Here is a 27,066-nt window from a genome sequence, read left to right on the forward strand (position 1 = left end):
GGGCTCATCTTGAGACTGTGTGTGACTGGGTAAGGGCTCATCTTGAGACTGTGTGTGACTGGGTAAGGGCTCATCTTGAGACTGTGTGTGACTGGGTAAGGGCTCATCTTGAGACTGTGTGTGACTGGGTAAGGGCTCATCTTGAGACTGTGTGTGACTGGGTAAGGGCTCATCTTGAGACTGTGTGACTGGGTAAGGGCTCATCTTGAGACTGTGTGACTGGGTAAGGTCTCATCTTGAGAGTGTGTGTGACTGGGTAAGGGCTCATCTTGAGAGTGTGTGTGACTGGGTAAGGTCTCATCTTGAGACTGTGTGTGACTGGGTAAGGGCTCATCTTGAGAGTGTGTGTGACTGGGTAAGGGCTCATCTTGAGACTGTGTGTGACTGGGTAAGGGCTCATCTTGAGACTGTGTGTGACTGGGTAAGGGCTCATCTTGATATCTGCGGCGATGCTGGTTGTCATCTCACAGAATCTGCTATTAACATACAACAGAATATAAATCAGGAACCACAGAGTTACAAAACAGTATTTAATAAAGCAGGAAAATCCACATTGTTGACTTCCTTTACACAGTACAGTGTATAATGTAGAGCCTGCTGGGTTTGTTGAAGCAGTCTCATGGTGTAGATAACAGCCAGCGCCTCGGTCTCCATCTCTCCTCTACATATCTTCCACGCTCCACTTGTAGGCCATCTCCTGCACAGCCTTCTTATCAGCCATCCTGGTGTACCGCTTCTGTTCAAAACCATTCGACCTGACACACACACACACACACACACACACACACACACACACACACACACACACACACACACACACACACACACACACACAATAATATGAGCAAAACATTTTTTCAGAGTAATTATAATGTTAATTATATATTATGTTAATTGTAATTATATATGAATGACAAATGAGCGTGGCCCTATACACACACACATACCCCCAACACACACAGACCCCCCTCCCAACACACACACAGGGGGTGAGAGGTGTACCTGTCCACTCCGTCCCAACGGTAACCTGGTGGAATGTTGAAGCGGTTTGGGGGCGGAGCCGGGCCTTTGTAGCGAGGCTTCTCTGTAAACAACAACAGGAAGTGTCAGAGAGATTCATTGTGATTGGCCGAGGAGGGTTGGAACCTGTGGTACATCACAAGTAGAATCTTAGCATTTGTTTCATCTTAACCCTTCACACACCAGGGGTTGAAACCACTCCAGACCACTCTGGACCTCTGACACCAGACAGAAACGAAGAACACAACATCAATTTACCAACTATATAGATTTTCAAATAACTGCTGTTTTTCTGGCCTACAAATTGCTTGTAGAGAAAAAAAAGCAGCCCCCAAAATAAATAGGTGCGGCCTTTTGCTGAACATTGAAATCCCGATGTGGCCCTAGAGCCACAATACACCCCCCCCCACCCACACACCTTTGACTCCTCGTAGTTTGTTGTCTCGGTCCTTTTTGCGTCTCATCATGGCCAACATGGGGTCTCCCTCTCTCTCCTGCTCTCTCAACATCCTGTCCAGATCCTGGTCATCACAGGAACGTGCTAGAGGCTTCTGGGATTCCCTCAACGCATCCTCAACATTCTGCAGCTGCATCTGGCCCTGGGCCACACTACACACAGACACACACAGACACACACAGACACACACAGACACACACAGACACACACAGACACACACAGACACACACAGACACACACACAGACACACACAGACACACACAGACACACACAGACACACACAGACACACACAGACACACACAGACACACACAGACACACACAGACACACACAGACGTAAATGACAGACTGACCAGCTGAAAGCTATGATCCCTTATTGATGTCACTTGTTTAATCCATGGTGTGAGATTGCAAAGCTGTCATCAATGCAAAGGGTGGCTTCTTTGAAGAATCTCAAATATATTTAGATTTGTTTAACACTTTTTTGGTTCCTACATGATTCCATATGTATCAATTCATAGTTTTGAGGTCTTAACTATTATTCTACAATGTAGAAAATAGTAAAGATAAATATACATTCATACTACACACACAGTCTCTCTCACCCTTTCCCCCACTGAGCATATTTCAGGTCTTTCTCTGCTTTCTCTCCGGCCTTCCTCCTCTGCTCCTCTCTCTGTCTCGATGTCTCTCCGCTTCCCACTCTTATCTCTGAACACAGTCTCCGCATTTCGAGACGCATCTGCAGGAGAGAGACATAACAGATGGATTAGTATAACACACAACATAGTATTACACCTAGTGAGTACAGCAGACTAGCGCTAGCTAACTACATACAGGGGGAGGGTGTGTGTCTGGTAACATACAGGGGAGGGTGTGTGTCTGGTAACATACAGGGGAGGGTGTGTGTCTGGTAACATACAGGGGAGGGTGTGTGTCTGGTAACATACAGGGGAGGGTGTGTGTCTGGTAACATACAGGGGGAGGGTGTGTGTCTGGTAACATACAGCAGGAGGGTGTGTGTCTGGTAACATACAGGGGAGGGTGTGTGTCTGGTGTACTATAGTAACATACAGGGGGAGGGTGTGTGTCTGGTTACATACAGCAGGAGGGTGTGTGTCTGGTAACATACAGGGGAGGGTGTGTGTCTGGTAACATACAGCAGGAGGGTGTGTGTCTGGTTACATACAGGGGAGGGTGTGTGTCTGGTAACATACAGGGGAGGGTGTGTGTCTGGTGTACTATGGTAACATACAGCAGGAGGGTGTGTGTCTGGTGTACTATAGTAACATACAGCAGGAGGGTGTGTGTCTGGTGTACTATAGTAACATACAGCAGGAGGGTGTGTGTCTGGTGTACTATAGTAACATACAGCAGGAGGGTGTGTGTCTGGTGTACTATAGTAACATACAGCAGGAGGGTGTGTGTCTGGTAACATACAGCAGGAGGGTGTGTGTCTGGTTACATACAGCAGGAGGGTGTGTGTCTGGTGTACTATAGTAACATACAGGGGAGGGTGTGTGTCTGGTGTACTATAGTAACATACAGGGGAGGGTGTGTGTCTGGTTACATACAGCAGGAGGGTGTGTGTCTGGTAACATACAGCAGGAGGGTGTGTGTCTGGTAACATACAGGGGGAGGGTGTGTGTCTGGTGTACTATAGTAACATACAGCAGGAGGGTGTGTGTCTGGTAACATACAGGGGAGGGTGTGTGTCTGGTAACATACAGGGGGAGGGCGTGTGTCTGGTAACATACAGGGGAGGGTGTGTGTCTGGTAACATACAGGGGAGGGGTGTGTGTCTGGTAACATACAGGGGAGGGTGTGTGTCTGGTAACATACAGGGGGAGGGTGTGTGTCTGGTAACATACAGGGGAGGGTGTGTGTCTGGTAACATACAGGGGAGGGTGTGTGTCTGGTAACATACAGGGGAGGGTGTGTGTCTGGTAACATACAGGGGAGGGTGTGTGTCTGGTAACATACAGGGGAGGGTGTGTGTCTGGTAACATACAGGGGAGGGTGTGTGTCTGGTAACATACAGGGGAGGGTGTGTGTCTGGTAACATACAGGGGAGGGTGTGTGTCTGGTAACATACAGGGGAGGGTGTGTGTCTGGTAACATACAGGGGAGGGTGTGTGTCTGGTAACATACAGGGGAGGGTGTGTGTCTGGTAACATACAGGGGAGGGTGTGTGTCTGGTAACATACAGCAGGAGGGTGTGTGTCTGGTAACATACAGGGGAGGGTGTGTGTCTGGTAACATACAGGGGAGGGTGTGTGTCTGGTAACATACAGGGGAGGGTGTGTGTCTGGTAACATACAGGGGAGGGTGTGTGTCTGGTAACATACAGGGGAGGGTGTGTGTCTGGTAACATACAGCAGGAGGGTGTGTGTCTGGTAACATACAGGGGAGGGTGTGTGTCTGGTGTACTATAGTAACATACAGGGGAGGGTGTGTGTCTGGTTACATACAGCAGGAGGGTGTGTGTCTGGTAACATACAGGGGGAGGGTGTGTGTCTGGTAACATACAGCAGGAGGGTGTGTGTCTGGTTACATACAGGGGAGGGTGTGTGTCTGGTAACATACAGGGGAGGGTGTGTGTCTGGTGTACTATGGTAACATACAGCAGGAGGGTGTGTGTCTGGTGTACTATAGTAACATACAGCAGGAGGGTGTGTGTCTGGTGTACTATAGTAACATACAGCAGGAGGGTGTGTGTCTGGTGTACTATAGTAACATACAGCAGGAGGGTGTGTGTCTGGTGTACTATAGTAACATACAGCAGGAGGGTGTGTGTCTGGTAACATACAGCAGGAGGGTGTGTGTCTGGTTACATACAGCAGGAGGGTGTGTGTCTGGTGTACTATAGTAACATACAGGGGGAGGGTGTGTGTCTGGTGTACTATAGTAACATACAGGGGAGGTGTGTGTCTGGTTACATACAGCAGGAGGGTGTGTGTCTGGTAACATACAGCAGGAGGGTGTGTGTCTGGTAACATACAGGGGAGGGTGTGTGTCTGGTGTACTATAGTAACATACAGCAGGAGGGTGTGTGTCTGGTAACATACAGGGGAGGGTGTGTGTCTGGTAACATACAGCAGGAGGGTGTGTGTCTGGTAACATACAGGGGGAGGGTGTGTGTCTGGTAACATACAGGGGAGGGTGTGTGTCTGGTAACATACAGGGGGAGGGTGTGTGTCTGGTAACATACAGGGGAGGGTGTGTGTCTGGTAACATACAGGGGAGGGTGTGTCTGGTAACATACAGCAGGAGGGTGTGTGTCTGGTAACATACAGGGGAGGGTGTGTGTCTGGTGTACTATAGTAACATACAGGGGAGGGTGTGTGTCTGGTTACATACAGCAGGAGGGTGTGTGTCTGGTAACATACAGGGGAGGGTGTGTGTCTGGTAACATACAGCAGGAGGGTGTGTGTCTGGTTACATACAGGGGGGGGTGTGTGTCTGGTAACATACAGGGGAGGGTGTGTGTCTGGTGTACTATGGTAACATACAGCAGGAGGGTGTGTGTCTGGTGTACTATAGTAACATACAGCAGGAGGGTGTGTGTCTGGTGTACTATAGTAACATACAGCAGGAGGGTGTGTGTCTGGTGTACTATAGTAACATACAGCAGGAGGGTGTGTGTCTGGTGTACTATAGTAACATACAGCAGGAGGGTGTGTGTCTGGTAACATACAGCAGGAGGGTGTGTGTCTGGTTACATACAGCAGGAGGGTGTGTGTCTGGTGTACTATAGTAACATACAGGGGAGGGTGTGTGTCTGGTGTACTATAGTAACATACAGGGGGAGGTGTGTGTCTGGTTACATACAGCAGGAGGGTGTGTGTCTGGTAACATACAGCAGGAGGGTGTGTGTCTGGTAACATACAGGGGAGGGTGTGTGTCTGGTGTACTATAGTAACATACAGCAGGAGGGTGTGTGTCTGGTAACATACAGGGGGAGGGTGTGTGTCTGGTAACATACAGGGGAGGGCGTGTGTCTGGTAACATACAGGGGAGGGTGTGTGTCTGGTAACATACAGGGGAGGTGTGTGTCTGGTAACATACAGGGGAGGGTGTGTGTCTGGTAACATACAGGGGAGGGTGTGTGTCTGGTAACATACAGGGGAGGGTGTGTGTCTGGTTACATACAGGGGAGGGTGTGTGTCTGGTTACATACAGGGGAGGGTGTGTGTCTGGTGTACTATAGTAACATACAGGGGAGGGTGTGTGTCTGGTGTACTATAGTAACATACAGCAGGAGGGTGTGTGTCTGGTGTACTATAGTAACATACAGGGGAGGGTGTGTGTCTGGTTACATACAGGGGAGGGTGTGTGTCTGGTGTACTATAGTAACATACAGGGGAGGGTGTGTGTCTGGTTACATACAGGGGAGGGTGTGTGTCTGGTGTACTATAGTAACATACAGGGGAGGGTGTGTGTCTGGTGTACTATAGTAACATACAGCAGGAGGGTGTGTGTCTGGTTACATACAGCAGGAGGGTGTGTGTCTGGTGTACTATAGTAACATACAGGGGAGGGTGTGTGTCTGGTGTACTATAGTAACATACAGGGGGAGGGTGTGTGTCTGGTGTACTATAGTAACATACAGGGGGAGGGTGTGTGTCTGGTAACATACAGGGGAGGGTGTGTGTCTGGTTACATACAGCAGGAGGGTGTGTGTCTGGTAACATACAGCAGGAGGGTGTGTGTCTGGTAACATACAGGGGAGGGTGTGTGTCTGGTGTACTATAGTAACATACAGCAGGAGGGTGTGTGTCTGGTTACATACAGCAGGAGGGTGTGTGTCTGGTGTACTATAGTAACATACAGGGGAGGGTGTGTGTCTGGTGTACTATAGTAACATACAGGGGAGGGTGTGTGTCTGGTGTACTATAGTAACATACAGGGGAGGGTGTGTGTCTGGTAACATACAGCAGGAGGGTGTGTGTCTGGTAACATACAGCAGGAGGGTGTGTGTCTGGTAACATACAGCAGGAGGGTGTGTGTCTGGTAACATACAGCAGGAGGGTGTGTGTCTGGTAACATACAGGGGAGGGTGTGTGTCTGGTGTACTATAGTAACATACAGGGGAGGGTGTGTGTCTGGTGTACTATAGTAACATACAGGGGAGGGTGTGTGTCTGGTAACATACAGGGGGAGGGTGTGTGTCTGGTGTACTATAGTAACATACAGCGGGAGGGTGTGTGTCTGGTGTACTATAGTAACATACAGCAGGAGGGTGTGTGTCTGGTGTACTATAGTAACATACAGGGGAGGGTGTGTGTCTGGTGTACTATAGTAACATACAGGGGAGGGTGTGTGTCTGGTGTACTATAGTAACATACAGGGGAGGGTGTGTGTCTGGTGTACTATAGTAACATACAGGGGAGGGTGTGTGTCTGGTGTACTATAGTAACATACAGCAGGAGGGTGTGTGTCTGGTGTACTATAGTAACATACAGCAGGAGGGTGTGTGTCTGGTAACATACAGGGGGAGGGTGTGTGTCTGGTGTACTATAGTAACATACAGCAGGAGGGTGTGTGTCTGGTAACATACAGCAGGAGGGTGTGTGTCTGGTAACATACAGGGGAGGGTGTGTGTCTGGTAACATACAGGGGAGGGTGTGTGTCTGGTGTACTATAGTAACATACAGGGGAGGGTGTGTGTCTGGTGTACTATAGTAACATACAGGGGGAGGGTGTGTGTCTGGTGTACTATAGTAACATACAGGGGAGGTGTGTGTCTGGTGTACTATAGTAACATACAGGGGAGGGTGTGTGTCTGGTGTACTATAGTAACATACAGGGGAGGGTGTGTGTCTGGTGTACTATAGTAACATACAGGGGAGGGTGTGTGTCTGGTAACATACAGGGGAGGGTGTGTGTCTGGTAACATACAGGGGAGGGTGTGTGTCTGGTGTACTATAGTAACATACAGCAGGAGGGTGTGTGTCTGGTAACATACAGCAGGAGGGTGTGTGTCTGGTAACATACAGGGGGAGGGTGTGTGTCTGGTTACATACAGCAGGAGGGTGTGTGTCTGGTAACATACAGCAGGAGGGTGTGTGTCTGGTGTACTATAGTAACATACAGGGGGGGGTGTGTGTCTGGTAACATACAGCAGGAGGGTGTGTGTCTGGTGTACTATAGTAACATACAGGGGAGGGTGTGTGTCTGGTGTACTATAGTAACATACAGCAGGAGGGTGTGTGTCTGGTGTACTATAGTAACATACAGCAGGAGGGTGTGTGTCTGGTAACATACAGGGGAGGGTGTGTGTCTGGTGTACTATAGTAACATACAGCAGGAGGGTGTGTGTCTGGTAACATACAGCAGGAGGGTGTGTGTCTGGTAACATACAGGGGAGGGTGTGTGTCTGGTAACATACAGGGGGAGGGTGTGTGTCTGGTGTACTATAGTAACATACAGGGGAGGGTGTGTGTCTGGTGTACTATAGTAACATACAGGGGAGGGTGTGTGTCTGGTGTACTATAGTAACATACAGGGGAGGGTGTGTGTCTGGTGTACTATAGTAACATACAGGGGAGGGTGTGTGTCTGGTGTACTATAGTAACATACAGGGGGAGGGTGTGTGTCTGGTGTACTATAGTAACATACAGGGGAGGGTGTGTGTCTGGTGTACTATAGTAACATACAGGGGAGGGTGTGTGTCTGGTAACATACAGGGGAGGGTGTGTGTCTGGTAACATACAGGGGAGGGTGTGTGTCTGGTGTACTATAGTAACATACAGCAGGAGGGTGTGTGTCTGGTAACATACAGCAGGAGGGTGTGTGTCTGGTAACATACAGGGGAGGTGTGTGTCTGGTTACATACAGCAGGAGGGTGTGTGTCTGGTAACATACAGCAGGAGGGTGTGTGTCTGGTGTACTATAGTAACATACAGGGGAGGGTGTGTGTCTGGTAACATACAGCAGGAGGGTGTGTGTCTGGTGTACTATAGTAACATACAGGGGAGGGTGTGTGTCTGGTTACATACAGCAGGAGGGTGTGTGTCTGGTTACATACAGCAGGAGGGTGTGTGTCTGGTGTACTATAGTAACATACAGGGGAGGGTGTGTGTCTGGTTACATACAGCAGGAGGGTGTGTGTCTGGTGTACTATAGTAACATACAGCAGGAGGGTGTGTGTCTGGTAACATACAGGGGAGGGTGTGTGTCTGGTGTACTATAGTAACATACAGCAGGAGGGTGTGTGTCTGGTAACATACAGCAGGAGGGTGTGTGTCTGGTGTACTATAGTAACATACAGCAGGAGGGTGTGTGTCTGGTAACATACAGCAGGAGGGTGTGTGTCTGGTGTACTATAGTAACATACAGGGGAGGGTGTGTGTCTGGTTACATACAGCAGGAGGGTGTGTGTCTGGTGTACTATAGTAACATACAGCAGGAGGGTGTGTGTCTGGTAACATACAGGGGAGGGTGTGTGTCTGGTGTACTATAGTAACATACAGCAGGAGGGTGTGTGTCTGGTAACATACAGCAGGAGGGTGTGTGTCTGGTGTACTATAGTAACATACAGGGGAGGGTGTGTGTCTGGTTACATACAGCAGGAGGGTGTGTGTCTGGTAACATACAGGGGAGGTGTGTGTCTGGTAACATACAGGGGGAGGGTGTGTGTCTGGTAACATACAGCAGGAGGGTGTGTGTCTGGTAACATACAGGGGAGGGTGTGTGTCTGGTTACATACAGCAGGAGGGTGTGTGTCTGGTAACATACAGGGGGAGGGTGTGTGTCTGGTAACATACAGGGGAGGGTGTGTCTGGTAACATACAGCAGGAGGGTGTGTGTCTGGTGTACTATAGTAACATACAGGGGAGGTGTGTGTCTGGTAACATACAGCAGGAGGGTGTGTGTCTGGTTACATACAGCAGGAGGGTGTGTGTCTGGTAACATACAGCAGGAGGGTGTGTGTCTGGTTACATACAGGGGAGGGTGTGTGTCTGGTAACATACAGCAGGAGGGTGTGTGTCTGGTAACATACAGCAGGAGGGTGTGTGTCTGGTAACATACAGGGGAGGGTGTGTGTCTGGTAACATACAGCAGGAGGGTGTGTGTCTGGTGTACTATAGTAACATACAGGGGAGGGTGTGTGTCTGGTGTACTATAGTAACATACAGCAGGAGGGTGTGTGTCTGGTAACATACAGGGGGAGGGTGTGTGTCTGGTGTACTATAGTAACATACAGGGGGAGGGTGTGTGTCTGGTAACATACAGGGGGAGGGTGTGTGTCTGGTAACATACAGGGGGAGGGTGTGTGTCTGGTTACATACAGCAGGAGGGTGTGTGTCTGGTGTACTATAGTAACATACAGGGGAGGGTGTGTGTCTGGTAACATACAGGGGAGGGTGTGTGTCTGGTAACATACAGGGGAGGGTGTGTGTCTGGTTACATACAGGGGAGGGTGTGTGTCTGGTAACATACAGCAGGAGGGTGTGTGTCTGGTTACATACAGCAGGAGGGTGTGTGTCTGGTTACATACAGCAGGAGGGTGTGTGTCTGGTGTACTATAGTAACATACAGCAGGAGGGTGTGTGTCTGGTAACATACAGCAGGAGGGTGTGTGTCTGGTTACATACAGCAGGAGGGTGTGTGTCTGGTGTACTATAGTAACATACAGGGGAGGGTGTGTGTCTGGTGTACTATAGTAACATACAGGGGAGGGTGTGTGTCTGGTGTACTATAGTAACATACAGGGGAGGGTGTGTGTCTGGTGTACTATAGTAACATACAGCAGGAGGGTGTGTGTCTGGTAACATACAGGGGAGGGTGTGTGTCTGGTGTACTATAGTAACATACAGCAGGAGGGTGTGTGTCTGGTAACATACAGCAGGAGGGTGTGTGTCTGGTGTACCATAGTAACATACAGCAGGAGGGTGTGTGTCTGGTTACATACAGCAGGAGGGTGTGTGTCTGGTTACATACAGCAGGAGGGTGTGTGTCTGGTTACATACAGCAGGAGGGTGTGTGTCTGGTGTACTATAGTAACATACAGGGGAGGGTGTGTGTCTGGTAACATACAGGGGGGTGTGTGTCTGGTGTACTATAGTAACATACAGCAGGAGGGTGTGTGTCTGGTTACATACAGCAGGAGGGTGTGTGTCTGGTTACATACAGCAGGAGGGTGTGTGTCTGGTAACATACAGGGGAGGGTGTGTGTCTGGTGTACTATAGTAACATACAGCAGGAGGGTGTGTGTCTGGTAACATACAGGGGAGGGTGTGTGTCTGGTGTACTATAGTAACATACAGCAGGAGGGTGTGTGTCTGGTTACATACAGGGGGGGTGTGTGTCTGGTGTACTATAGTAACATACAGCAGGAGGGTGTGTGTCTGGTGTACTATAGTAACATACAGCAGGAGGGTGTGTGTCTGGTGTACTATAGTAACATACAGCAGGAGGGTGTGTGTCTGGTAACATACAGGGGAGGGTGTGTGTCTGGTTACATACAGGGGGAGGGTGTGTGTCTGGTAACATACAGGGGAGGGTGTGTGTCTGGTGTACTATAGTAACATACAGCAGGAGGGTGTGTGTCTGGTGTACTATAGTAACATACAGCAGGAGGGTGTGTGTCTGGTAACATACAGGGGAGGGTGTGTGTCTGGTTACATACAGGGGAGGGTGTGTGTCTGGTAACATACAGGGGAGGGTGTGTGTCTGGTAACATACAGGGGAGGGTGTGTGTCTGGTGTACTATAGTAACATACAGCAGGAGGGTGTGTGTCTGGTAACATACAGCAGGAGGGTGTGTGTCTGGTGTACTATAGTAACATACAGCAGGAGGGTGTGTGTCTGGTTACATACAGGGGGAGGGTGTGTGTCTGGTGTACTATAGTAACATACAGCAGGAGGGTGTGTGTCTGGTGTACTATAGTAACATACAGCAGGAGGGTGTGTGTCTGGTGTACTATAGTAACATACAGCAGGAGGGTGTGTGTCTGGTAACATACAGGGGAGGGTGTGTGTCTGGTTACATACAGCAGGAGGGTGTGTGTCTGGTAACATACAGGGGAGGGTGTGTGTCTGGTTACATACAGGGGAGGGTGTGTGTCTGGTGTACTATAGTAACATACAGCAGGAGGGTGTGTGTCTGGTGTACTATAGTAACATACAGCAGGAGGGTGTGTCTGGTAACATACAGGGGAGGGTGTGTGTCTGGTTACATACAGGGGAGGGTGTGTGTCTGGTGTACTATAGTAACATACAGGGGAGGGTGTGTGTCTGGTGTACTATAGTAACATACAGGGGAGGGTGTGTGTCTGGTAACATACAGGGGAGGGTGTGTGTCTGGTGTACTATAGTAACATACAGGGGAGGGTGTGTGTCTGGTTACATACAGCAGGAGGGTGTGTGTCTGGTAACATACAGGGGAGGGTGTGTGTCTGGTAACATACAGGGGAGGGTGTGTGTCTGGTAACATACAGCAGGAGGGTGTGTGTCTGGTAACATACAGGGGGAGGGTGTGTGTCTGGTTACATACAGCAGGAGGGTGTGTGTCTGGTAACATACAGGGGGAGGGTGTGTGTCTGGTAACATACAGGGGGAGGTGTGTGTCTGGTAACATACAGCAGGAGGGTGTGTGTCTGGTGTACTATAGTAACATACAGGGGAGGGTGTGTGTCTGGTAACATACAGCAGGAGGGTGTGTGTCTGGTTACATACAGCAGGAGGGTGTGTGTCTGGTAACATACAGCAGGAGGGTGTGTGTCTGGTTACATACAGGGGAGGTGTGTGTCTGGTAACATACAGCAGGAGGGTGTGTGTCTGGTAACATACAGCAGGAGGGTGTGTGTCTGGTAACATACAGGGGAGGGTGTGTGTCTGGTAACATACAGCAGGAGGGTGTGTGTCTGGTGTACTATAGTAACATACAGGGGAGGGTGTGTGTCTGGTGTACTATAGTAACATACAGCAGGAGGGTGTGTGTCTGGTAACATACAGGGGAGGGTGTGTGTCTGGTGTACTATAGTAACATACAGGGGGAGGGTGTGTCTGGTAACATACAGGGGGAGGGTGTGTGTCTGGTAACATACAGGGGGAGGGTGTGTGTCTGGTTACATACAGCAGGAGGGTGTGTGTCTGGTGTACTATAGTAACATACAGGGGAGGGTGTGTGTCTGGTAACATACAGGGGAGGGTGTGTGTCTGGTAACATACAGGGGAGGGTGTGTGTCTGGTTACATACAGGGGGAGGGTGTGTGTCTGGTAACATACAGCAGGAGGGTGTGTGTCTGGTTACATACAGCAGGAGGGTGTGTGTCTGGTTACATACAGCAGGAGGGTGTGTGTCTGGTGTACTATAGTAACATACAGCAGGAGGGTGTGTGTCTGGTAACATACAGCAGGAGGGTGTGTGTCTGGTTACATACAGCAGGAGGGTGTGTGTCTGGTGTACTATAGTAACATACAGGGGAGGGTGTGTGTCTGGTGTACTATAGTAACATACAGGGGAGGGTGTGTGTCTGGTGTACTATAGTAACATACAGGGGAGGGTGTGTGTCTGGTGTACTATAGTAACATACAGCAGGAGGGTGTGTGTCTGGTAACATACAGGGGAGGGTGTGTGTCTGGTGTACTATAGTAACATACAGCAGGAGGGTGTGTGTCTGGTAACATACAGCAGGAGGGTGTGTGTCTGGTGTACCATAGTAACATACAGCAGGAGGGTGTGTGTCTGGTTACATACAGCAGGAGGGTGTGTGTCTGGTTACATACAGCAGGAGGGTGTGTGTCTGGTTACATACAGCAGGAGGGTGTGTGTCTGGTGTACTATAGTAACATACAGGGGAGGGTGTGTGTCTGGTAACATACAGGGGGAGGGTGTGTGTCTGGTGTACTATAGTAACATACAGCAGGAGGGTGTGTGTCTGGTTACATACAGCAGGAGGGTGTGTGTCTGGTGTACTATAGTAACATACAGCAGGAGGGTGTGTGTCTGGTGTACTATAGTAACATACAGCAGGAGGGTGTGTGTCTGGTAACATACAGGGGAGGGTGTGTGTCTGGTTACATACAGGGGGAGGGTGTGTGTCTGGTAACATACAGGGGAGGGTGTGTGTCTGGTGTACTATAGTAACATACAGCAGGAGGGTGTGTGTCTGGTGTACTATAGTAACATACAGCAGGAGGGTGTGTGTCTGGTAACATACAGGGGAGGGTGTGTGTCTGGTTACATACAGGGGAGGGTGTGTGTCTGGTAACATACAGGGGAGGGTGTGTGTCTGGTAACATACAGGGGAGGGTGTGTGTCTGGTGTACTATAGTAACATACAGCAGGAGGGTGTGTGTCTGGTAACATACAGCAGGAGGGTGTGTGTCTGGTGTACTATAGTAACATACAGCAGGAGGGTGTGTGTCTGGTTACATACAGGGGAGGGTGTGTGTCTGGTGTACTATAGTAACATACAGCAGGAGGGTGTGTGTCTGGTGTACTATAGTAACATACAGCAGGAGGGTGTGTGTCTGGTGTACTATAGTAACATACAGCAGGAGGGTGTGTGTCTGGTAACATACAGGGGAGGGTGTGTGTCTGGTTACATACAGCAGGAGGGTGTGTGTCTGGTAACATACAGGGGAGGGTGTGTGTCTGGTTACATACAGGGGAGGGTGTGTGTCTGGTGTACTATAGTAACATACAGCAGGAGGGTGTGTGTCTGGTGTACTATAGTAACATACAGCAGGAGGGTGTGTCTGGTAACATACAGGGGAGGGTGTGTGTCTGGTTACATACAGGGGAGGGTGTGTGTCTGGTGTACTATAGTAACATACAGGGGAGGGTGTGTGTCTGGTGTACTATAGTAACATACAGGGGGGGTGTGTGTCTGGTAACATACAGGGGAGGGTGTGTGTCTGGTGTACTATAGTAACATACAGGGGAGGGTGTGTGTCTGGTTACATACAGCAGGAGGGTGTGTGTCTGGTAACATACAGGGGAGGGTGTGTGTCTGGTAACATACAGGGGAGGGTGTGTGTCTGGTAACATACAGCAGGAGGGTGTGTGTCTGGTAACATACAGGGGAGGGTGTGTGTCTGGTTACATACAGCAGGAGGGTGTGTGTCTGGTAACATACAGGGGAGGGTGTGTGTCTGGTAACATACAGGGGAGGGTGTGTGTCTGGTAACATACAGCAGGAGGGTGTGTGTCTGGTGTACTATAGTAACATACAGGGGAGGGTGTGTGTCTGGTAACATACAGCAGGAGGGTGTGTGTCTGGTTACATACAGCAGGAGGGTGTGTGTCTGGTAACATACAGCAGGAGGGTGTGTGTCTGGTTACATACAGGGGAGGGTGTGTGTCTGGTAACATACAGCAGGAGGGTGTGTGTCTGGTAACATACAGCAGGAGGGTGTGTGTCTGGTAACATACAGGGGAGGGTGTGTGTCTGGTAACATACAGCAGGAGGGTGTGTGTCTGGTGTACTATAGTAACATACAGGGGAGGGTGTGTGTCTGGTGTACTATAGTAACATACAGCAGGAGGGTGTGTGTCTGGTAACATACAGGGGAGGGTGTGTGTCTGGTGTACTATAGTAACATACAGGGGGAGGGTGTGTGTCTGGTAACATACAGGGGAGGGTGTGTGTCTGGTAACATACAGGGGAGGGTGTGTGTCTGGTTACATACAGCAGGAGGGTGTGTGTCTGGTGTACTATAGTAACATACAGGGGAGGGTGTGTGTCTGGTAACATACAGGGGAGGGTGTGTGTCTGGTAACATACAGGGGAGGGTGTGTGTCTGGTTACATACAGGGGAGGGTGTGTGTCTGGTAACATACAGCAGGAGGGTGTGTGTCTGGTTACATACAGCAGGAGGGTGTGTGTCTGGTTACATACAGCAGGAGGGTGTGTGTCTGGTGTACTATAGTAACATACAGCAGGAGGGTGTGTGTCTGGTAACATACAGCAGGAGGGTGTGTGTCTGGTTACATACAGCAGGAGGGTGTGTGTCTGGTGTACTATAGTAACATACAGGGGGAGGTGTGTGTCTGGTGTACTATAGTAACATACAGGGGAGGGTGTGTGTCTGGTGTACTATAGTAACATACAGGGGAGGGTGTGTGTCTGGTGTACTATAGTAACATACAGCAGGAGGGTGTGTGTCTGGTAACATACAGGGGAGGGTGTGTGTCTGGTGTACTATAGTAACATACAGCAGGAGGGTGTGTGTCTGGTAACATACAGCAGGAGGGTGTGTGTCTGGTGTACCATAGTAACATACAGCAGGAGGGTGTGTGTCTGGTTACATACAGCAGGAGGGTGTGTGTCTGGTTACATACAGCAGGAGGGTGTGTGTCTGGTTACATACAGCAGGAGGGTGTGTGTCTGGTGTACTATAGTAACATACAGGGGAGGGTGTGTGTCTGGTAACATACAGGGGAGGGTGTGTGTCTGGTGTACTATAGTAACATACAGCAGGAGGGTGTGTGTCTGGTTACATACAGCAGGAGGGTGTGTGTCTGGTTACATACAGCAGGAGGGTGTGTGTCTGGTAACATACAGGGGAGGGTGTGTGTCTGGTGTACTATAGTAACATACAGCAGGAGGGTGTGTGTCTGGTAACATACAGGGGAGGGTGTGTGTCTGGTGTACTATAGTAACATACAGCAGGAGGGTGTGTGTCTGGTTACATACAGGGGAGGGTGTGTGTCTGGTGTACTATAGTAACATACAGCAGGAGGGTGTGTGTCTGGTGTACTATAGTAACATACAGCAGGAGGGTGTGTGTCTGGTGTACTATAGTAACATACAGCAGGAGGGTGTGTGTCTGGTAACATACAGGGGAGGTGTGTGTCTGGTTACATACAGGGGAGGGTGTGTGTCTGGTAACATACAGGGGAGGGTGTGTGTCTGGTGTACTATAGTAACATACAGCAGGAGGGTGTGTGTCTGGTGTACTATAGTAACATACAGCAGGAGGGTGTGTGTCTGGTAACATACAGGGGAGGGTGTGTGTCTGGTTACATACAGGGGAGGGTGTGTGTCTGGTAACATACAGGGGAGGGTGTGTGTCTGGTGTACTATAGTAACATACAGCAGGAGGGTGTGTGTCTGGTAACATACAGCAGGAGGGTGTGTGTCTGGTGTACTATAGTAACATACAGCAGGAGGGTGTGTGTCTGGTTACATACAGGGGAGGGTGTGTGTCTGGTGTACTATAGTAACATACAGCAGGAGGGTGTGTGTCTGGTGTACTATAGTAACATACAGCAGGAGGGTGTGTGTCTGGTGTACTATAGTAACATACAGCAGGAGGGTGTGTGTCTGGTAACATACAGGGGGAGGTGTGTGTCTGGTTACATACAGCAGGAGGGTGTGTGTCTGGTAACATACAGGGGAGGGTGTGTGTCTGGTTACATACAGGGGGAGGGTGTGTGTCTGGTGTACTATAGTAACATACAGCAGGAGGGTGTGTGTCTGGTGTACTATAGTAACATACAGCAGGAGGGTGTGTCTGGTAACATACAGGGGGAGGGTGTGTGTCTGGTTACATACAGGGGAGGGTGTGTGTCTGGTGTACTATAGTAACATACAGGGGAGGGTGTGTGTCTGGTGTACTATAGTAACATACAGGGGAGGGTGTGTGTCTGGTAACATACAGGGGAGGGTGTGTGTCTGGTGTACTATAGTAACATACAGCGGGAGGATGTGTGTCTGGTGTACTATAGTAACATACAGCAGGAGGGTGTGTGTCTGGTGTACTATAGTAACATACAGGGGAGGGTGTGTGTCTGGTGTACTATAGTAACATACAGGAGGGTGTGTGTCTGGTGTACTATAGTAACATACAGGGGAGGGTGTGTGTCTGGTGTACTATAGTAACATACAGGGGGAGGGTGTGTGTCTGGTGTACTATAGTAACATACAGGGGAGGGTGTGTGTCTGGTGTACTATAGTAACATACAGCAGGAGGGTGTGTGTCTGGTGTACTATAGTAACATACAGCAGGAGGGTGTGTGTCTGGTAACATACAGGGGAGGGTGTGTGTCTGGTGTACTATAGTAACATACAGCAGGAGGGTGTGTGTCTGGTAACATACAGCAGGAGGGTGTGTGTCTGGTAACATACAGGGGGAGGGTGTGTGTCTGGTAACATACAGGGGAGGGTGTGTGTCTGGTGTACTATAGTAACATACAGGGGAGGGTGTGTGTCTGGTGTACTATAGTAACATACAGCAGGAGGGTGTGTGTCTGGTGTACTATAGTAACATACAGGGGAGGGTGTGTCTGGTGTACTATAGTAACATACAGGGGAGGGTGTGTGTCTGGTGTACTATAGTAACATACAGCAGGAGGGTGTGTGTCTGGTGTACTATAGTAACATACAGGGGAGGGTGTGTGTCTGGTAACATACAGGGGGAGGGTGTGTGTCTGGTAACATACAGGGGAGGGTGTGTGTCTGGTGTACTATAGTAACATACAGCAGGAGGGTGTGTGTCTGGTAACATACAGCAGGAGGGTGTGTGTCTGGTAACATACAGGGGAGGGTGTGTGTCTGGTTACATACAGCAGGAGGGTGTGTGTCTGGTAACATACAGCAGGAGGGTGTGTGTCTGGTGTACTATAGTAACATACAGGGGAGGGTGTGTGTCTGGTAACATACAGCAGGAGGGTGTGTGTCTGGTGTACTATAGTAACATACAGGGGAGGGTGTGTGTCTGGTTACATACAGCAGGAGGGTGTGTGTCTGGTTACATACAGCAGGAGGGTGTGTGTCTGGTGTACTATAGTAACATACAGGGGAGGGTGTGTGTCTGGTTACATACAGCAGGAGGGTGTGTGTCTGGTGTACTATAGTAACATACAGCAGGAGGGTGTGTGTCTGGTAACATACAGGGGAGGGTGTGTGTCTGGTGTACTATAGTAACATACAGCAGGAGGGTGTGTGTCTGGTAACATACAGCAGGAGGGTGTGTGTCTGGTGTACTATAGTAACATACAGCAGGAGGGTGTGTGTCTGGTAACATACAGCAGGAGGGTGTGTGTCTGGTGTACTATAGTAACATACAGGGGAGGGTGTGTGTCTGGTTACATACAGCAGGAGGGTGTGTGTCTGGTGTACTATAGTAACATACAGCAGGAGGGTGTGTGTCTGGTAACATACAGGGGAGAGGGTGTGTGTCTGGTGTACTATAGTAACATACAGCAGGAGGGTGTGTGTCTGGTAACATACAGCAGGAGGGTGTGTGTCTGGTGTACTATAGTAACATACAGGGGAGGGTGTGTGTCTGGTTACATACAGCAGGAGGGTGTGTGTCTGGTAACATACAGGGGAGGGTGTGTGTCTGGTAACATACAGGGGGAGGGTGTGTGTCTGGTAACATACAGCAGGAGGGTGTGTGTCTGGTAACATACAGGGGGAGGGTGTGTGTCTGGTTACATACAGCAGGAGGGTGTGTGTCTGGTAACATACAGGGGAGGGTGTGTGTCTGGTAACATACAGGGGAGGTGTGTGTCTGGTAACATACAGCAGGAGGGTGTGTGTCTGGTGTACTATAGTAACATACAGGGGAGGGTGTGTGTCTGGTAACATACAGCAGGAGGGTGTGTGTCTGGTTACATACAGCAGGAGGGTGTGTGTCTGGTAACATACAGCAGGAGGGTGTGTGTCTGGTTACATACAGGGGGAGGGTGTGTGTCTGGTAACATACAGCAGGAGGGTGTGTGTCTGGTAACATACAGCAGGAGGGAGGTGTGTCTGGTAACATACAGGGGAGGGTGTGTGTCTGGTAACATACAGCAGGAGGGTGTGTGTCTGGTGTACTATAGTAACATACAGGGGAGGGTGTGTGTCTGGTGTACTATAGTAACATACAGCAGGAGGGTGTGTGTCTGGTAACATACAGGGGAGGGTGTGTGTCTGGTGTACTATAGTAACATACAGGGGAGGGTGTGTGTCTGGTAACATACAGGGGAGGGTGTGTGTCTGGTAACATACAGGGGAGGGTGTGTGTCTGGTTACATACAGCAGGAGGGTGTGTGTCTGGTGTACTATAGTAACATACAGGGGAGGGTGTGTGTCTGGTAACATACAGGGGAGGGTGTGTGTCTGGTAACATACAGGGGAGGGTGTGTGTCTGGTTACATACAGGGGAGGGTGTGTGTCTGGTAACATACAGCAGGAGGGTGTGTGTCTGGTTACATACAGCAGGAGGGTGTGTGTCTGGTTACATACAGCAGGAGGGTGTGTGTCTGGTGTACTATAGTAACATACAGCAGGAGGGTGTGTGTCTGGTAACATACAGCAGGAGGGTGTGTGTCTGGTTACATACAGCAGGAGGGTGTGTGTCTGGTGTACTATAGTAACATACAGGGGGAGGGTGTGTGTCTGGTGTACTATAGTAACATACAGGGGGAGGGTGTGTGTCTGGTGTACTATAGTAACATACAGGGGAGGGTGTGTGTCTGGTGTACTATAGTAACATACAGCAGGAGGGTGTGTGTCTGGTTACATACAGCAGGAGGGTGTGTGTCTGGTAACATACAGGGGAGGGTGTGTGTCTGGTGTACTATAGTAACATACAGCAGGAGGGTGTGTGTCTGGTAACATACAGCAGGAGGGTGTGTGTCTGGTGTACCATAGTAACATACAGCAGGAGGGTGTGTGTCTGGTTACATACAGCAGGAGGGTGTGTGTCTGGTTACATACAGCAGGAGGGTGTGTGTCTGGTGTACTATAGTAACATACAGGGGAGGGTGTGTGTCTGGTAACATACAGGGGAGGGTGTGTGTCTGGTGTACTATAGTAACATACAGCAGGAGGGTGTGTGTCTGGTTACATACAGCAGGAGGGTGTGTGTCTGGTTACATACAGCAGGAGGGTGTGTGTCTGGTAACATACAGGGGAGGGTGTGTGTCTGGTGTACTATAGTAACATACAGCAGGAGGGTGTGTGTCTGGTAACATACAGGGGAGGGTGTGTGTCTGGTGTACTATAGTAACATACAGCAGGAGGGTGTGTGTCTGGTTACATACAGGGGAGGGTGTGTGTCTGGTGTACTATAGTAACATACAGCAGGAGGGTGTGTGTCTGGTGTACTATAGTAACATACAGCAGGAGGGTGTGTGTCTGGTGTACTATAGTAACATACAGCAGGAGGGTGTGTGTCTGGTAACATACAGGGGAGGGTGTGTGTCTGGTTACATACAGGGGAGGGTGTGTGTCTGGTAACATACAGGGGAGGGTGTGTGTCTGGTGTACTATAGTAACATACAGCAGGAGGGTGTGTGTCTGGTGTACTATAGTAACATACAGCAGGAGGGTGTGTGTCTGGTAACATACAGGGGAGGGTGTGTGTCTGGTTACATACAGGGGAGGGTGTGTGTCTGGTAACATACAGGGGAGGGTGTGTCTGGTGTACTATAGTAACATACAGCAGGAGGGTGTGTGTCTGGTAACATACAGCAGGAGGGTGTGTGTCTGGTGTACTATAGTAACATACAGCAGGAGGGTGTGTGTCTGGTTACATACAGGGGAGGGTGTGTGTCTGGTGTACTATAGTAACATACAGCAGGAGGGTGTGTGTCTGGTGTACTATAGTAACATACAGCAGGAGGGTGTGTGTCTGGTGTACTATAGTAACATACAGCAGGAGGGTGTGTGTCTGGTAACATACAGGGGAGGGTGTGTGTCTGGTTACATACAGCAGGAGGGTGTGTGTCTGGTAACATACAGGGGAGGGTGTGTGTCTGGTTACATACAGGGGGAGGGTGTGTGTCTGGTGTACTATAGTAACATACAGCAGGAGGGTGTGTGTCTGGTGTACTATAGTAACATACAGCAGGAGGGTGTGTCTGGTAACATACAGGGGGAGGGTGTGTGTCTGGTTACATACAGGGGAGGGTGTGTGTCTGGTAACATACAGGGGAGGGTGTGTCTGGTAACATACAGGGGAGGGTGTGTGTCTGGTAACATACAGGGGAGGGTGTGTGTCTGGTTACATACAGCAGGAGGGTGTGTGTCTGATTACATACAGGGGAGGGTGTGTGTCTGGTGTACTATAGTAACATACAGGGAGGGTGTGTGTCTGGTGTACTATAGTAACATACAGGGGGGGTGTGTGTCTGGTTACATACAGCAGGAGGGTGTGTGTCTGGTTACATACAGCAGGAGGGTGTGTGTCTGGTTACATACAGGGGAGGGTGTGTGTCTGGTAACATACAGGGGGAGGGTGTGTGTCTGGTAACATACAGGGGAGGGTGTGTGTCTGGTAACATACAGGGGAGGGTGTGTGTCTGGTAACATACAGGGGAGGGTGTGTGTCTGGTAACATACAGGGGAGGGTGTGTGTCTGGTAACATACAGGGGGAGGGTGTGTGTCTGGTAACATACAAGGGGAGGGTGTGTGTCTGGTAACATACAGGGGAGGGTGTGTGTCTGGTAACATACAGCAGGAGGGTGTGTGTCTGGTAACATACAGCAGGAGGGTGTGTGTCTGGTAACATACAGCAGGAGGGTGTGTGTCTGGTAACATACAGCGGGAGGGTGTGTGTGTGTGGTGTGTGAGTAGTACCTTCTAGCGGCTGGTTGATCTTGTCTCTGCGTCGGTTCTCCTCCTGTTCTCTTCTTAGAACCTCCACTGATACCAGTCCTGCTGCGGCTCCTGACAGCATGCTCCGAGACTAACACACACACAGATGTTAGAATGGGCAAAGCTTCCACAAAACTTCTCTACCTAGCTACAGGGGCATGTTCAGCAGGATGCATTGTTTCGGAACGTTCAAATAGAAATATGCTAATGTGGAACAAACATGCCTCTCTGACATGTAGAATAAGGCATTCATGTTGGCTCTATTCATGACATTTCTATCTGCAACATTCCAAAACATATGTCAACTGAACATTGCCCAATACTTGAATTTCTGTGCCTCTTCCCTTCAGCGCCACATGCTCACCTGTGATTGGTCAGGCCTACGAGGGGGAGAGGTCAGAGTCTGAGCCCCTCCCACCATGGGTTCGCCTCCTAGGGGGCGATTGGTCAGAATCACAGTTCTGCCCACCCTTTCGCCTTCTCCTGGGCGGTGATTGGTCAGAATCAGAGGCCCCTCCCATCTGTGTCCTTTTCCTAGGAGGTGACTGGTCTGAGTCTGAGCTGGGCCCGTTCTGAGCCCGCCTCCTGGGTGGGGATTGTTCAGACCCTGAAGAGCGCTGGCCAACACGAGCAGACGACGAAGACTTTGCTTTTTTCCTGGACGGAGATGAATCTGAAGAAATGTTAAAAATTTTAAAAAAGACTTCAGAACTTAACCACACCAAGAACGTGGTGAACTACAACCCACGCTGTAGAGTAGGGGAGTATTAATTAGGAACCAACGGAACCAAACAGAATGAAACAGGGAGGGACCCACCAGAATTGGTCCAATATGGACTTTTTAAATCAGAAAACAACTTCCATTTGGAGTAAATAGTTGCCGTTGCAAAACTGGTACTAAATGAATACACCCCAGGGTTATATAGAGAGATTTGTCTTTGAATGGATGTTAACATGGATTGTATTCATTTGTCGCAAACTGTAGCAAAACGTTTTGCAACAGAAACTGTTTACTCCAAACAGAGATTTTTTTTTGTTTCTATTGGACAAATTGAGGTTGGTCTTTCTCAGTTTGATTCCAAGTGAATACACCTCTGAACTTGTCCAAGAACACGGATTTCAGGGTCAGAGGTTAGGGGTCTGGTCTCACCTCTGCTGTGTGTCCTGTGGGGGGGTTGGGATGATGATGATGGAGGAACGCTAGGCTTCAGTCTACGAAGAGACGCATCGGGGGATTCATGTCCAACCCTCCTATGCGGAGAGACGTCCGGCGAATCATGACGCTGCTTTCTGAGTGACAGGGGCTCTGGCGAATCATGACGCTGCATTCTGAGTGACAGGGGCTCTGGCGAATCATGACGCTGCTTTCTGAGTGGCAGGGGCTCTGGCGAATCATGACGCTGCTTTCTGAGTGACAGGGGCTCTGGCCGAACTCTCTGTTCCTCCTCCTCTGGGACCTCTTCATCAGCTGAACAGAGAGAATATATAGAAATATTAGCACACACACAGCATGCAGCGGACAACACCTGAGCGCACCTCCGCTGCTGTCTGGCTCACCTCCCATCACTCTCCATTTGTTGCTGGTCCTGAAGGCTTCCAGGCGTTTGATCTCATCTGGACGCTCGTCTATCACCTCAGCAACCTGACACACAATACAGAGCGAGAGACACAGGTGAGTGGATCAGAGCACTAGCTAGCCACTCTAAAATTATGTTTTTAGTAAAGGTCACCCCAACTGAAAACAAAGTGACAGTGAAGTTAGCTAGTTATGTAGCATTATTTACCACTGGCGCCTCCTCCTCTTCCTCCTCTTCGTTCCCCTTCTCCTCGCCGGCCAGCTGTTTCCAATCCACATCGTCATCTACTATCTTCATCCTGCTCAGACCGAGTAACGTAAACTCACCCCATTCCGTACAAATATGCGCAACCGCAACATTCAAACGAGGCTACAGAGAAAACTAATGGGACTGTAGCGACTGTTGACGTCAAAATTGGGGGTGGGAACTAGGTTTTTATTCAAGCTTTGATCAACATGGTAATGGATCTATAGTATTGGAGAAAAGTTGAGAACTGACCCTCCGTTATATCGTGACGTGTCTTGTCGTAACGTACAGCACACATAAAGCAACTATTTCTGTCTTACAATCTCTCCACCAGGTGTAGCACTTCTATCATCATTTAAAAACAAGAAATGGACAGTGACAGGGGTAATACCTAGTCATTTTTTGCATCATCGTTGCATGCGATCATTCTCAAAGCCCCTGTTTACTTCTAAGATCACTTTAGCACCGCCCTAAAAACCCAATTAAAATTCGACACAAACCTCCAAGTAGGTATGTAATGACACATTATATAAACTCTTTATAGTGTTTTATTTTACATTTTAGAGGCGATAAGTTGGACAAATCGAGTGAAAAAAAGCAATTTCCCACACAACATCTCTCCGTCTCACTATCACGCATTAGTTTCGCTTCCCCACCCGCCATTTTTAAAAAGACCCGAAGGGGCTCATTGCATGCTTGAATTATGCAGAAACGGGCAGCGTTTAGGTCAAGTAATTGATTCTGTTGGAAATGGGAGAAATTGTACTTTACAATGGTATTGACATTACAGTTGACCTGGAAGTATTACGTTTTTGGGGCTCTAAAATAAGGGCAATTGTACGGACAAAGGGGATGTACGAGTTTACGTGAGTTTACGTTAACAGAGCGGTTAGAAACTACTGCCAAATAACAACTTTTTTAATGCTAGCCAGCTAGTTAACTAGCTACTGGAGTTCGCCAACAGAGGTTAGAAACTACAGCGAAACATCGACCAGATAACGTTAGCTGGCTAGCATAACAAACTTATCACAGTGTAGTAGGGCTAGCATGCTAACGTTAGCTACCGCCTGACTGTTTAACTCCATATTCCCACGGTGTTTTCACACATACTCACCCTTTTCCTGTAGCTTTAATGCATTTCTTTTTAGCCTTCTTCTCCCTTGACTTCTTGGCGTCTCCATCTGCAGATAAATAACGTTTCAGATACTCGGATTTGGAGAGAGACGCTCCTTTACTGTCATTCGTGGACGCAGCCATTTTGAAAACAGTCCACCTACATTAGGGAACGGAGAGGACCGAGGGACAAACAGTGCAATGAACGTCATGAAATGCCGCGTTTTCTATTTTGTTTTGTCAATGAAGAGTAGACTTCATAAATATACAGCTCTGGAAGAAATGAAGAGACCACTGCAAAATTATCATTCTCTGGTTTTACTATGTGTTTGTGTAAAATTAACATATTTGTTTTATTCTATAAACCAGCAACATTTCTCCCAAATTAAAATATTGTCATTTAGAGGATTTATTTGCGGAAAATGACAACTGGTCAAAATAACAAAAAAGATGCAGTGTTGTCAGACCTCGAATAATGCAAGTAAAATAAGTTTATTTTCATTTTTAAACAACGCTAATGTTTTAACTTAGGACGAGTTCAGAAATCAAGATTTTGTGGAATAACCCTGGTGGGTGGGTGAGAAGGAGACCACAGCCTCTAAAAGTATTTTTAGGGAACATGACAGCGACACCAAAGCCAAATCAAATCAAATGTATTTGTCACATACACATGGTTAGCAGATGTTAATGCGAGTGTAGCGAAATGCTTGTGCTTCTAGTTCCGACAATGCAGTAATAACCAACGAGTAATCTAACTAACAATTCCAAAACTACTACCTTATACACACAAGTGTAAAGGGATAAAGAATATGTACATAAAGATATATGAATGAGTGATGGTACAGAGCGGCATAGGCAAGATGCAGTAGATGGTATCGAGTACAGTATATACATATGAGATGAGTATGTAAACAAAGTGGCATAGTTTAAAGTGGCTAGTGATACATGTATTACATAAAGATGCAGTAGACGATATAGAGTACAGTATATACGTATACATATGAGATGAATAATGTAGGGTATGTAAACATTATATTAAGTAGCATTGTTTAAAGTGGCTAGTGATATATTTTACATCAATTCCCATTATTAAAGTGGCTGGAGTTGAGTCAGTGTGTTGGCAGCAGCCACTCAATGTTAGTGGTGGCTGTTTAACAGTCTGTACCCAGCTGTCTGTCCATGAAGGAGAGACCAGCCTCCCCTGTACCCAGCTGCCCGTCCATGAAGGAGAGACCAGCCTCCCCTGTACCCAGCTGTCTGTCCATGAAGGAGACCAGCCTCCCTGTACCCAGCTGTCTGTCCATGAAGGAGACCAGCCTCCCTGTACCCAGCTGTCTGTCCATGAAGGAGACCAGCCTCCCCTGTACCCAGCTGTCTGTCCATGAAGGAGAGACCAGCCTCCCTGTACCCAGCTGTCTGTCCATGAAGGAGAGACCAGCCTCCCTGTCCCAGCTGTCCGTCCATGAAGGAGAGACCAGCCTCCCTGTACCCAGCTGTCTGTCCATGAAGGAGAGATCAGCCTCCCTGTACCCAGCTGTCTGTCCATGAAGGAGACACCAGCCTCCCCTGTACCCAGCTGTCTGTCCATGAAGGAGAGACCAGCCTCCCTGTACCCAGCTGTCTGTCCATGAAGGAGAGACCAGCCTCCCTGTACCCAGCTGTCTGTCCATGAAGGAGACGAGCCTCCCTGTACCCAGCTGTCTGTCCAAGAAGGAGAGACCAGCCTCCCTGTACCCAGCTGTCTGTCCATGAAGGAGAGACCAGCCTCCCTGTACCCAGCTGTCCGTCCATGAAGGAGAGACCAGCCTCCCTGTACCCAGCTGTCTGTCCATGAAGGAGAGACCAGCCTCCCCTGTACCCAGCTGTCCGTCCATGAAGGAGAGACCAGCCTCCCCTGTACCCAGCTGTCTGTCCATGAAGGAGACCAGCCTCCCCTGTACCCAGCTGTCTGTCCATGAAGGAGACCAGCCTCCCCTGTACCCAGCTGTCTGTCCATATATTTTACATCAATTCCCATTATTAAAGTGGCTGGAGTTGAGTCAGTGTGTTGGCAGCAGCCACTCAATGTTAGTGGTGGCTGTTTAACAGTATGTACCCAGCTGTCTG

The 27,066-nt window shown here is 49.1% G+C and overlaps 1 protein-coding gene across 1 annotated transcript; it reads right to left on the minus strand.

Moving 5' to 3' along the window:
• Positions 1-516: 516 nt before the first annotated feature.
• LOC112246344 (BUD13 homolog) lies at positions 517-25,155 on the minus strand. Its single transcript, XM_042311613.1, is given in 12 exon segments — positions 517-755; positions 1,003-1,084; positions 1,439-1,629; positions 2,083-2,148; positions 2,150-2,219; positions 22,007-22,115; positions 22,389-22,413; positions 22,415-22,697; positions 23,175-23,492; positions 23,582-23,666; positions 23,809-23,899; positions 24,962-25,155. Coding segments are annotated over 12 exon segments (1,557 nt in total). The 5' UTR covers positions 25,105-25,155; the 3' UTR covers positions 517-661.
• Between the last annotated feature and the right edge of the window lie 1,911 nt (positions 25,156-27,066).

This window comes from Oncorhynchus tshawytscha, linkage group LG33 (genome assembly GCF_018296145.1).
Source record: "Oncorhynchus tshawytscha isolate Ot180627B linkage group LG33, Otsh_v2.0, whole genome shotgun sequence".
NCBI lineage: Eukaryota > Metazoa > Chordata > Actinopteri > Salmoniformes > Salmonidae > Oncorhynchus > Oncorhynchus tshawytscha.